Source organism: Erinaceus europaeus, chromosome 12, assembly GCF_950295315.1.
Source record: "Erinaceus europaeus chromosome 12, mEriEur2.1, whole genome shotgun sequence".
In the NCBI taxonomy this organism is placed as follows: domain Eukaryota; kingdom Metazoa; phylum Chordata; class Mammalia; order Eulipotyphla; family Erinaceidae; genus Erinaceus; species Erinaceus europaeus.
Window position 1 is genome coordinate 2,523,570 of NC_080173.1, and position 13,113 is coordinate 2,536,682.

General features: G+C 52.1%; 1 protein-coding gene across 8 annotated transcripts in view; it reads right to left on the reverse strand.

The window, feature by feature from the left end:
* The window catches only part of TEX2 (testis expressed 2), a 109,507-nt gene that overhangs the window by 60,161 nt on the left and 36,233 nt on the right, over positions 1-13,113 (reverse strand). For 7 of the 8 annotated variants that reach the window (XM_060202557.1, XM_016190242.2, XM_060202561.1 and 4 more), the window contains exon 2: positions 5,070-6,729. In XM_060202557.1, coding sequence (XP_060058540.1) covers positions 5,070-6,704 — 1,635 coding nt within the window. In that variant the 5' untranslated portion in view covers positions 6,705-6,729. Of the gene's footprint in view, positions 1-5,069; positions 6,730-11,449; positions 11,506-13,113 lie in introns of those variants that run through there. The other variant, XM_060202559.1, reaches the window with a different exon arrangement.

The window sequence follows — 13,113 nt, forward strand, 5'->3', positions numbered from 1 at the left end:
AGCCAGACCTCCCACCTTCTGCATCCCACAATGACCCTGGGTCCATACTCCCAGAGGGATAGAGAATAGGAAAGCTGTCAGGGGAGGGGGTGGGATACGGAGCTCTGGTGGTGAGAAATGAGTGGAATTGTACCCCTCTTATCCTATGGTCTTGTCAGTGTTTCCATTTTATAAATAAAAACTAAAATAGATAAATAAAACATTAAAAAAGAAAGGAAGGAAGGGAGGAAGGAAGGAAGGAAGGAAGGAAGGAAGGAAGGAAGGAAGGAAGATAGATCTGCCCAATTCAGGTAGCCATAAAGTGCTTCCTAGAATGCTTGAGAGAGAGGTTGGGGTAATGAACACTCAAATCACAGAGCAAAACAAGCTGTCAGCTGAGCCACTGAAATAACCAAGGCCTGGTTTATATTAATACATAAAAGCATTAAAGTACCAATCCTTTTAAAAAACTGTTTTGGTATTATCTTTATTTACTGGATAGAGACAGCCAGATATTGGGGGGGGGGGATAGAGAGAGACTCCTGCAGCCCTGCCTCACCACTCATAAAGTTCCCTCCTGCAGTTGGGGACTGGAGGTTTGAACCTGGGTCCTTGCACAATGTAATGTATGTGCTTAACCAAGTGCACTACTGCTCAGCCCTACTGTTATTATTTTATTTCATTTTCTCCCAGAACACTGCTCAATTCTGATGCAGTGGGGCTGAGGACTGCTGGTGCCTCAGGCACAAGTCTTTTTTTTTTTTTTTTTTGGGGGGGGGACAAAAGTCTTTTTGCCTAAGTATTATACTATTTCCCCAGCCCATAAACTTTTTTTTAAACAGGCTTTTAGTGACTTACTACTGATGAGATAACGGTATAATTCCACACAGTCCCAGCACCAGAGTCTTGTGTTCCCCTTCCCTCCACTGAAAACGGCAGTGGCTCTCCCAAGGTTGCAGACAAGGGTTGACTATTATTTCTATAACTGTCTGCCTATATTTATATAGATTTGACCACTTTTTCTGTGGTCCTGCCTCTTTTCCTTTCTAAATCACATCTACACCTGTCACTACTTCCAAATGTCCCTCCTTTTTTCCTCTTCTCTCTCCGGCTCCTGATGAAAATGGAGTTCAGAGCCCTCTGGTCATCTTCCCCTGACATTTCTCCCAGTCTGGAAATATGGACTGAAATTCTTTATGGGGAGCAGAAGGTGGGAGGGAGGTGTGGCTTCTGTAATTGTTTCTCCACTGGACGTGGGTGTTGGCAGGTGGATCCATCCCCCCAGCCCGTTTCTATCTTTCTCTAGTGGGGCAGAGTTCTGAGAGGTGGGGTTCTGGGACACACTGACAAGGTCGTCTGCCCAGAAAAGTCAAAATGGAATCACAGTAGCATCTACAACTTGGTGGCTGAAAGGCGGTAAGATATAAAGCAGGACAAATTGTTTAATAAACAGGAACCAAAAGTAGGAATACAGCAGATGAGAATAGGGATCTTAGGGTGGAAAGAAGCTAAGAAATCTGTTTTAGGTATATTCCAAGGGGCCCATGACTTTAGTAATTTTTGCCTAAGCCTGATAGTTAATATGGAGGTGGACAAAAAATATTGTCTGGAAAGAAGGTGTCTGAGTTGAGAATAGGGCTAGAAAGTTGGATTAGGGCAGAGAGTAGCTCCCACACTTGAAGAAATCTATAAATAAAATTAACTGTTTACCCAGCGACCTGACCCAAAGCCCGTATCTATTCATATTTTGGACAGGAGACTATGTGACCTCTGAGTCCCTGCAGTCTGAGCTCGCAGTCCTTGGCAACAGCTGGGAACATTCTAGGCTGCACATTTTGGGACCTGTGTTCCCAGAGTGGCAGAGCAGGATGACCCAGCCTCCCTGGGAGAGTGGGGCAGTCCCTACCACTACTACTTTTTAAACTGCATTTTTTCTTCCCTAACAGAGCACTGCTCAGCTCTTGTCAATGATGTTGAGGGTTAGACTTGGGCTTCAGAGCCTCACGCATGGAAGTCTTTTTGCATAACCATAATGCTATCTTCTCGGTATATATACATTTTAAATAATTATTGCCTTCTTAAAAGATGTCTCTTACCAACCTCTGACTAAGCTGCTTCTTAAAAAGCAAGTATTAAAGGGTTTGTTTTTTTAAATAACCATAATGTTCAAACAGTTATTCAAATACCAATCAGGAAGCACCTCATAAGACAGCCTAAAATAATTTGCTTGATTAAAGGTGTCAGTGCGTGATAGTTCTTAAGTACTAAGTAGTATTCTCTACAAAGAAAATATAAATACATTTATCCAGGCACTGAAGGCAAAACGCCTTCCTCAGATGCAGTGGTCTTGCATGGCTCAGCCTCTCAGTGCCGCCGCTGCCCCATGAGCGGTTACTTGAACTGGAAAAGCTGTGCTGAGGATTCAGTGACAGGATGTAGCCAACACTGTTCACTGCTGGGCTCAGGGGGGTGGCACTGTCTCTGCTGGCTCCGTGATAGGGTCAATGCCATCACGCGTGCCAGGACATTAAAGTGCCATTCCAAGGCACCTTCTGTGTAGTTAGCAAACCTCACATTTAGCAGTGACTGGGCTCAACGCTGAAGATTGACTGGATTAAACTTGAAATCTTCCAAGACAATTAAGTGCTCAAGTGAGTTTTAATGGGATATCACTCAGTCCTTAAGTGCTGGAGTGAAACCGAAGTGTCATTTTCTTTGCTAACATCAGCACTAAGACGGCATGCGATTCAGCAAGTCGCTGCAGCACTTCACGAAAGGTTAGCAGCCAGGCATAAGAAATCACTTCTGCTCAAATACAAAGTTCACGTATTCCACATCCTCAAGACTCAGTACCAGTGTCTCTTAAAAAAGAAACCATCTCAGGGCCAGGCGGCAGCACACCTGGTTGAGCTCAAGGAGCTGAATTCAAGGCTCGGGGCCCCACCTGCGGGCGGGAGCTTCATGAATGGGGAGGTGGGGCTGAGGTGTCTCTCGTCCCTCCCTCTTAATTTCTGTCTAATCCAGTAATAAATGATGGAAGGGGGAGGGAAGGAAGGAAGGAGGGAAGGAGGGAAGGGGAAAAAGAAGGGAGAGGGAAGGGGGGACGAAAGGGAGGGAAGGGGGAGGGAGGGGGGAGGAAGAGGGGAGGGAGGAGGCTAGAACCGGGATCCTTACGCGGGTCCTTGTGCTCTGCGCCACCTGAGCTTAACCCGCTGCGCTACTGCCTGACTCCCCCTTCTTTCTCAACCCTAACATTTTCTTTCTGGCCTAGTGGCTGTCTAGAGCACTCACTCTTCCAAAGGCCTATATGCTGACACAACCCAAAAGCGATATTCCTTTCTCCAGCCCAGGCCCCAGTGTGCACAGAGCAGCAGCAGAGGCCACCGCTGGCATCCGCCAGCCTTCTCAGTCTTCTCCTTTTCTCGCAGTTGCAGGAGTACTCAGCTTAATCTAGGGCTCAGGAGTGAGTAGAGCTAATGGACTCAGTCCTCAGTCCTCAGCTTAGTCTAGGGCTCAGGAGTCAGCAGAGCTAACGGGCTCAGTTGTGACAAATCCTCTGCAATGCTTAGTTCCTGGTACGTTTAGGGCATGAGTTAAACAGGAGACGGTAAGAACGCTGCTCTAAAACATGAGGGTCACTAGCAAGCTGCCTGGTGAATGAGCGAAGCTCTGACTATGACCAGGTGAACCATGTCAGAGCCTGGGGTACTGGCAAGGGAAGGCACCAAGTCTCAAACACAGCACCTGTGTGAAGGCCTGTAACAGCCGGCTTCTGGCAGAAAGCAAACAGCAAACAGCAAACCTGAGCTGAGTCTTTTAGAAGCCAGCGCCAGGGAGAGATGTGGGCCGGCCAGCAGTAGCAGGGAGGCCTTAGTGTCTCAGGTCAGCAGTGGCGGGGAGGCCTACCTTAGTGTCTCAGGTCAGCAGTGGCGGGGAGGCCTACCTTAGTGTCTCGGGTCAGCAGTGGCGGGGAGGCCTACCTTAGTGTCTCAGGTCAGCAGTGGCGGGGAGACCTACCTTAGTGTCTCAGGTCAGCAGTGGCAGGGAGACCTACCTTAGTGTCTCAGGTCAGCAGTGGCGGGGAGGCCTACCTTAGTGTCTCAGGTCAGCAGTGGCAGGGAGACCTACCTTAGTGTCTCAGGTCAGCAGTGGCGGGGAGGCCTACCTTAGTGTCTCAGGTCAGCAGTGGCGGGGAGGCCTACCTTAGTGTCTCAGGTCAGCAGTGGCGGGGAGACCTACCTTAGTGTCTCAGGTCAGCAGTGGCAGGGAGACCTACCTTAGTGTCTCAGGTCAGCAGTGGCGGGGAGGCCTACCTTAGTGTCTCAGGTCAGCAGTGGCGGGGAGACCTACCTTAGTGTCTCAGGTCAGCAGTGGCAGGGAGACCTACCTTAGTGTCTCGGGTCAGCAGTGGCGGGGAGACCTACCTTAGTGTCTCAGGTCAGCAGTGGCGGGGAGGCCTACCTTAGTGTCTCAGGTCAGCAGTGGCGGGGAGACCTACCTTAGTGTCTCAGGTCAGCAGTGGCGGGGAGGCCTACCTTAGTGTCTCAGGTCAGCAGTGGCGGGGAGGCCTACCTTAGTGTCTCAGGTCAGCAGTGGCGGGGAGGCCTACCTTAGTGTCTCAGGTCAGCAGTGGCGGGGAGACCTACCTTAGTGTCTCAGGTCAGCAGTGGCGGGGAGGCCTACCTTAGTGTCTCAGGTCAGCAGTGGCGGGGAGACCTACCTTAGTGTCTCAGGTCAGCAGTGGCGGGGAGGCCTACCTTAGTGTCTCAGGTCAGCAGTGGCGGGGAGACCTACCTTAGTGTCTCAGGTCAGCAGTGGCGGGGAGGCCTACCTTAGTGTCTCAGGTCAGCAGTGGCGGGGAGGCCTACCTTAGTGTCTCAGGTCAGCAGTGGCGGGGAGACCTACCTTAGTGTCTCAGGTCAGCAGTGGCGGGGAGACCTACCTTAGTGTCTCAGGTCAGCAGTGGCGGGGAGGCCTACCTTAGTGTCTCAGGTCAGCAGTGGCGGGGAGGCCTACCTTAGTGTCTCGGGTCAGCAGTGGCGGGGAGGCCTACCTTAGTGTCTCAGGTCAGCAGTGGCGGGGAGGCCTACCTTCAGTATTTCGGGTTCCTTGATAGCCAGAGGCCTGCAGCTCCAGTGTTGTGGGTTTTTACGCAGCCGGTGGTATCTCTGAGCACTTGGTGGTGTGAAGAGCCAGATCATGCAGACCGCAGTCATGAAGCCGAGGCCGATCCCCAGGAGGAGCCCGCTGACATAATGGGGCAGGGGCAGGATGAGGTACGCGTACACGCACACGATGAAGAGGCCCAGCGTCCTCACGGGCAACTCCGGGTGCTGCCCGGCCGGGTCCGTCTCGTCATCGCTGTCGAGAGCCTCGCGGGCGTCTGCCGGCACCTCTGGCTTGAGGGCCACGCCCGGGAGCTTGTCCGCTTTACTCTCCCCCTCTGCTTCCAGATCAAAGTCCTCGGTGTACAGCTCACAGAACTCTTCATCTTCTTTGCTCACTAAGGCAGACAAGGAGCACTTCTCAAGAACCAGAGAGCTCGTCTTCAGGCCCAAATCCTTGCCACTGCTCGCCTGGGAGCTCTTCCCTTCCACCTCTCTGGGGGGCTCTTCCGTGGACTTTGGGTGGTCGCTCCGGGGCAGGCTGAGCTCGCTGCCAGAGCCGTCGCCCTCAGAGTCACAGTCCTCTTCCTTGATGCTGTAGTTGCTGCTGTCCAAGTGACCATTCAAGCCCGACAGGTTGCAGAGCTCGGAAGCACTTGAAGATAAGGCTTTGGGCCGGTGGCTGCCGCTTTCTTCCCCCATGATCTTACTAAGGAGCTGAAACGGCTCGTATATGACTTCAGAAAGGCGTCGCTTAGTGTCTTCAATCTTAGCCTCCATTTCGGGCACTTTGAAAAAGGAGCGTGTGTCCGAGGGAGAAGTCAGGGGGGAAGAGGGTGCAGTTTTGGAATCGCCACCTGTGTTCCGCGGCTGTGTGAACTGCTTGAACAGGTGCAGATTCAGCTTGGAGTCGGGTGGCTTGTAGGACACAGTGTCTGCCTCCTGCCTTGCGGTGTCTGTGGACAGAGACTTGACCAGCGTCTTCATCAAGTGTCTGTGCCTTGGAGGGTGTGGGGATTCTTTTGGCTCCACCTCGGTTGACAGGGACTTCACAAGGCTCATGAAGGGCTTTGCGCCGGAGAGGGCGGAGGACGAGGCACTGGATGAGAGGACGGGAGACTTGGACGGGGAGGACAGTGGAGAGGAGGAACTGGTTTTCTGCTCAGAAAGAGACGACACACTGGGAGAGCTAGCTAAGGGCCCCGATGAAGATGACCCCGGGGACAGAGCCAGTGGCACTGTACTTAATACTTGTGCTGCCGGAGGAGGCGACTCCAGCAGCTTTACAGTGTTCTCGGAGACGGGCAAAATGGCAGGAGACACCGGCAGGCCGTCTGCCAGGATGGGCTGGGTGACAGGGCCCGCATGGTCACGGCCATCTGGGGGTTCAAAATAAAGGTCTTCCTTGGCTTCCAGCCCCGTCACAATGCTTTGGTCATTGAGCCCCTCCTCAAGGTAATCCTTCAGCCCCTCCTCCTCCTCCTCCTCCTCCTCGCCGGATGCCGAGAAGTGAATGGCAATAGTGTCTCGGGACGCGGACCTCTGCACGTGCACTCTGGGGGCTGGCGGTTTTGGCATGTCGGTGGTTTCTTCGGCATGGCGACCGTTCAGACTTGTCATTGCCAACGTCACAAGGGCTCAGGCTCTGTGAAAATAACAACACCACCAGTCAGAAGGCACAGGCTGCTGTCCTGCTGAGACAAGAGCACAGATGAAGCCGCCTTCTTGAGGCCGACTGCGCCTTCACTGCCCTCCAGCGGAGCAGCTGTAACGGTTTGATTCTCGTCAGGTGTCCCTGCCAGGCACTGCCTGAGGAGCAAGCTACACACAGGGCTGTGTGGCTGCGCACAGTCGACCTCGGCAGCTGAGGCGGGGCTGTCCCGGGCTCCATCCCCAAGTCACCCCTAGCAGGGATTCTATAGTCCAGGGCTTTGAGCACCTGCACGGCAGATATGGCCAGCATCCCTTCAGATGTCCAGCAGAATAAAATGCACCTGACAATTTCAGGAATCTCAGAACAAAGATCCCACCAGTTTCCTAGCTATAAAAAGCCGGCCCAGGAAGGCTGTTGCTTCTACTGCTGTCGTCACAGCAAGCCTAACAGTCACTTGACTGACACCTTCCCCCAGCCCTCATACTGCGTGCCACTGCCAAGAGCTAGTGCAGCATCTGGGCCTGAATGGGAGATCCGAAACCAGCAGCTAAGGGCCTCCTGGCCTCTTTCCTCCCCACAGAGGCCAGAGCACACAGGCGGCCGTGAGGGCACGGCCACGGTGTGAGGCTTCAGGATCAAGGAAGCACCGCTTCACCTGAACCCCAGTCAAGTAGCAGGAAAATGAACCATGGATGTCGTAAGCCCACCGCCAAGCAAGAGCTTTACGAAAGGTCAGCGCCATGGAGTTACGCGTTCTGCCTGCCCTCCTGGAGTTTAGAAGTCAGGCAGACAAGTGACAGACACCTGGAAAGCTGGCCGAGACCATCCTGGGACATCTCTCCTAGTGCATTACCTTCCCACTCGCCCACGGCCCGTTTACTAAGCACCAGACTTCACGACAGGCCCTGCCTGCAAGATGGAAATTAACACCACGATCTGGAAACTGACTGTCAAAAGAACTAGACTAGACTTAAGAAATAGGCTTCGGGGCCAGGTGGTGGCGCACATGGTTAAGTGCACACATTGCAGTATGCAGGGACCCAGGTTCAAGTCCCTGGTCCCCACCTGCAGGGAGGAAGCTTCACAAGTGGTGAAGCAGGGCTGCAGGTGTCTGTCTCTCTCCCTCCCTATATCTCCATACCCTCTCAATTTCTCTGTCTCTGTTCAATAATAAATCAATAAAATATTTTTTTAAAAAAACAAAGTAGGCTTTAAGCATCCTAAAAAGATCAGCACAGGAGGTGGGACACCCACATGGTTTTTCATCCAATTTGTTGTTGCAGCCAAAGGCCTGTTCAGCTCTGGCTCGTGGCGGTGCCAGAGACTGAACCTGGGACCCCTGGAGTCATGGCCTTTTAAACTAAGCTATAGATTGTTGCAAGATGGAAAGGACGGGGGGGGGGGGGGGTGAAAATAAGCCTGGGTGTGCTGTGTCTTCTTAGATGAGTCCGTCTTCTTCCTGCAGGCCACAGGACGGTGTCAGGGAGCAGGGAGCAGGGAGCTACTTCCAGTACAAGAGAAGATCAGAGGGAAGGAGAAAGGACCTCTGGAATTGGCTGCTTTTCCAGGTGGTTCTATGGAATCTGGAACAAAGCAAGACCTTTCTGAGCTTCATAATCTTCATCTGCAAAATGGAGGGTAAGAGGGAGTAGGGCGGTAGTGCAGCAGGTTAAGCGCACATGGCACGAAACATGGCACATGGTGTAAGGATCCCGGTTCGAGCCCCCGGCTCCCCACCTGCAGGGGAGTCGCTTCACAAGCGGTGAAGCAGGTCTGCAGGTGTCTGTCTTTCTCTCCCCCCTCTGCCCTGTCTCCTCCGCCTCTCTCCATTTCTCTGTCCTATCCAACAACAATGTCATCAACAATAACAATAATAATAATCACAACAACAATAAAACAACAAGGGCAACAAAAAGGGGAAAAAATAGCCTCCAGGAGCAGTGGATTTGTGGTGCAGGCACCAAGCCCCATCAATAACCCTGGAGGCAAAAAGAAAAAATTCAAGCCTGAGGCTCTGAGGTCCCAGGTTCAATTCCTATCACCACCATAAGCCAGAGTTAAGAAGTGCTTTACCCCCCCTATCCCCCCCCTCTGTGTGTGTATGTGTGTCTTTCCCTCTGTATCTTTCTCATTAAAATAAATAAAATATAAAAAAATGGGGAATCAGAGTCCTCTCTAAAGTGAAGACATAATGTTCATGCTTACAGACGCTTAGATGTGTTTACGACCCAACATAGGACACTTACACAAGTAAGCTCCCACAGACAATCAATACAATTACTTGTTTTGATTTGAAGAGGTTTTATACTTAAGTTTATAACACTGGCACTGATACCACCACAGTAAAGCCGGGGCGTCAGAGGAGGAAGGAGACGGTCGGTGATCCTGGGTCACTAGAAACACGATTTGTCACAATTTGACGACCCCATCATAACAAGGACAAATCTGACCACACATTTTCAGTGTCAGTAGTGGAGAGAAACTACTTTCACAAAAGCTTTTCCAACAGAATTTTTCCCAGGCTTCTTTTATGACCCCCAACCCGCCCGCAGGCTCTCCTATCCCCATGGATCCAGGAAGAGAGAATGATCAGCATCAGCCAGATAAACAATTAAAATCCAGGAGCTGGCAGTCATCCAGAGACACAGCCTGAGGTCTGGGACACTCCTTCCCTGTCATCTATAAGCCAACAAGTTTGGGGCTTAGAAAGAAGAAAAATACCAAGTGGAACACGCAGTTTCCATTTCACTCCACCTAGCTTTATAAGGGTAATTTTAAGAGAAAATTATAGAGGCAATTAGAAAAAGTTTGGCATTTGGTAACCCTCAGGCTAAAGAATAAGTGTTATCTCAACTATTCTAGTAACAAAGGAGGATCTGCCTGAGCTGCCTGACAGACAGCGGGGCTGTGTGTAGGGGCTGGGCCAGTGCTCTGGGGCACAAGACAAGTGTGGACAGTCCAGTCTGGAGCTGAGGGTGGGAGCCTGGGAATCTTCAGATAGAATCAGGCACAGTTCAGGTCCAAAGGCCAAAAATAGCAGCCACAGGAGGCCCCAGGGAATAAGGGGCCCGGCTGAGGCCCACAGGGTTCAGCTGCCCACACCTCTTGTGCACGGTCAAGTTCCCTGACCTGTGGGCTAAAGGGGCCCACTAACAAACTATCTCAGGGCCTGTGCCAGCCATCACGGCACTCGCTAGCTGGGCCCACGGGGAGCTGGGGTCCAGGTGGTGCAGGCAGTCTGGCTCACCACTGCTAATGTCTCTCTCCAGGACTCAGGCTGTGACTTCCAGTGGTTTCAGGTTCAATTCCTGGAACCATATGCCACTAGTCTTTAAATTTCATCCTTCAGAACTTTAAAATGAAATAAAGACTGCTTTGAGCTACTTACTATGCCAACTTAAAAAATTATTCCAGGGGGCCACGTGGTAGCACAGCAGGTTAAGCACACATGGTGTGAAACTCAATGACCAGCGTACGGGTCCTGGTTCGAGCCCCCGGTTCCCCACCTGCAGGGGGGTCGCTTCACAGGCAGTGAAGCAGGTCTGCAGGTGTCTGTCTTTCTCTCCCCCTCTCTGTCTTCCTCTCCTCTCTCCATTTCTCTCTGTCCTATCCAGCGACAACTGCAGCAATGGCAACAACAAGGGCACCAAAAATTGGGGGAGAAAATGGCCTCCAGGAGCAGTGTATTCATAGTGCAGGCTCTGAGCCCCAGCGATAACCCTGGAGGCAAACAAAAACAAACAACAACAACAAAAATACTATGCTTCATACAGACCTTCATGCTCTCAAGAAGAGCTGGGAGTCCCTGATAATGGGCCCAGCCGACCAGCACTCACACAGTATTCTATTCAGCACTGTCAAAGAAAGAGCGGAGTGATGGCCCCCATCTAGCCTGATCTCATAAGCCACGTGAGGTCTGAGCACTTTGTGCTAACATGGTTGTGTTAGACAGCAGCTTTAATTCAAAAACTTCTCTCCACAGAGAAAAGCACAAGTGTACTGTGTGGAAGAGGTTGTCTTAACACCTGTGGATTTTCTCAAATAGAGTTGATTTTGTTAAAAAGAAAAAAAGAGGGAGAAGGGGTGTGGGGGTTAGGGAAGGAGAAACCTTAAGATGCCACTTCTCCATCAGTATGCTGCGGAGACACTGAACTTGTCAAAAGCCAGCTTTAATAGGAAGCTGTGATGGATGGACGGACGGACAGATGGACAGAAGGGAGCCATAAGTCCATCTTAATAGCTGTCCCCTGGCTCGTTTAAATTCAGTGAAGCAGCTGAGCACTGCTGCCATTCATTCTGCTAATACTCCACCTCACAAACAGAATCAACAGACACTGAGATTATGAACCAGCTCCAGCTTTGGCTTTGTTTAAGAGGAAAAGCCGTGACCGTCAGCCAGGGCTGTCCTCCCAAGGCGCTCAGACTTCGGTGGCCATTATTGGGCGCTCAGAACTCCTTTCCCATTAGCTGTTGGGTTCCCAGACTCACACTCCCCACATCAGGGCACACGTCCTGCTTAGCACTGCTCAGACGCGGGGTTCCCTGGGAGTGAGTGAGGGCTTGCCTCCAAGTCCTGTAAGGTAGCATTCCCACCCGGCTGACCCACTGTGGATCGGACAGCGACAGGCTCAGCTAGAGTAGGCCAGTGACGTGACCTCTTGCAAGTTAAACAACGGCTCAGCCGGCAGCAGAATCGGCCCGAAACACCTACTGCGTGAAGCCATGAGGACACAGAAGCAGGAGGACCAGGGCCCTCCAGTGGCCATGTGGAGCTCACCACACCTCCCCGTCTTGGGCTCTCCAGCTGTAAACTCAGGGACCCTCTGCCATTGTCTCCAGAGAACTTTACAGAGAGCTCTAAATTCTTTAATGCTGTGTTTCTATGATACAACTTTCATGGAACCGAATTTACCGAGAGCCTTATTTTCCTCACGCCAGTCCTTGCGCTTCATGCCATGTGTGCTTAACCCGCTGTGCTGCTGCCTGCTCCGAGAGCCTTATTTTCTGTTTCGCACCGAAGACATTCCTGGCAACTACTCAAGTCAGCAGAGGAAACGAGTTCACTTGCACTGACTAGTGTGCCTAAGGCCACTCAGCCAAATTTTTTCTGGTAAAACTGCAACAGATCACCTCACAGTAGCAAGTACTTCTGGACCTTCCGGACATGTGCTAGTTAGCCCAGCGGCAGAACTACCTCAGACTCGTTGGGCACAGGAGGACAGCTTGCCCAGTCCACAGACAAGTAGATGCCGACCACCAACACCTACACAAGCTGTGGAGACAGAACTGCATCCATCTGGCTTGCTTTCTTTCTTATTTTTTCCAGAGCACTGCTCAGCTCTAGCTTATGGTGGTGTGCAGGGGACTGAACCTGGGACCTCAGGGCCTAGGGCCTGAGAGTCTGTCTGCTTGCATAACTGTCTCCCTAACCACGAACCTGGCTTTCTCTAAGCAACCCCATCCTCTCCACCACTGAGGATGGTAAAGGAGCCCGCTCAGGCTGGGGGGCTCTGCGGTGGTGAGGGTGCAGTCTCCGCCAGGCTCTCCACCTCGAGGGGCTTCCCTCATTCTTACTTGGAACAAACAACAGCTAAGCACGGCTTCCTGTGGATCCCAGTCACACCACCTCTGAGTCCCTTCCCACCACCTCAACCCTCACTTCTACGCCACTGAGTGAAGTCTTCTCGGGGACGCAACCCCATGACTACTCCCAGAAGGCATCTTTCTCCTCCTCTGCCCGAGTCACATGAGAACAGGGGAAAAGAAAGGTAGGTCTAGTTTTCAGATGAACCAACCATCCGTCCCAGGCTGTCTAACTCACTGGCACTGCTGTCTCTCCGCTGTGGCATTCCCCGCCACCTCTAGCAGACAAGGCTTCCACCCCAGCTGCGGGGGGGGGAGGTGGCATAAGAGAAGGAGGTGCTCAGTCTCTGCCCGGCAAGTGTGTGCACCACGCAGACCTAGGCCATGGCACTGTCAGGCACCGCCACACTGGTTTCCTAGTGAGATCCCTCGCTGACGGGACTCCGGGTCGGGCCTGCCATCGGAGCTCTGCCGAGGGTGGTCCTCCTTCTCTGCAAAGCGGTCAGAGTCGCCGCTCACTGTTCTCATTCTGTGACTGAGGATGCTTCTGCCCATGCTCTCCCATCTTCCCGCCCCGCCCAGACGAGCTCCATCCAGGCCCGATTCTAAATGCAGCCCATGCTTCTACTCCTCAGTCCTGTGCGCCTCGACCACCCCACACTCATTCGTGTGCTCTTCATCATTTTACACTTCTCTCTGACTGCACCCCCAGTTTCCAGCCCACGTGGCATGCTGCTGTCAGACCAGCCCTCTACAAATACTATTTTCATCATGTTATCCTTTTGTTCAAAA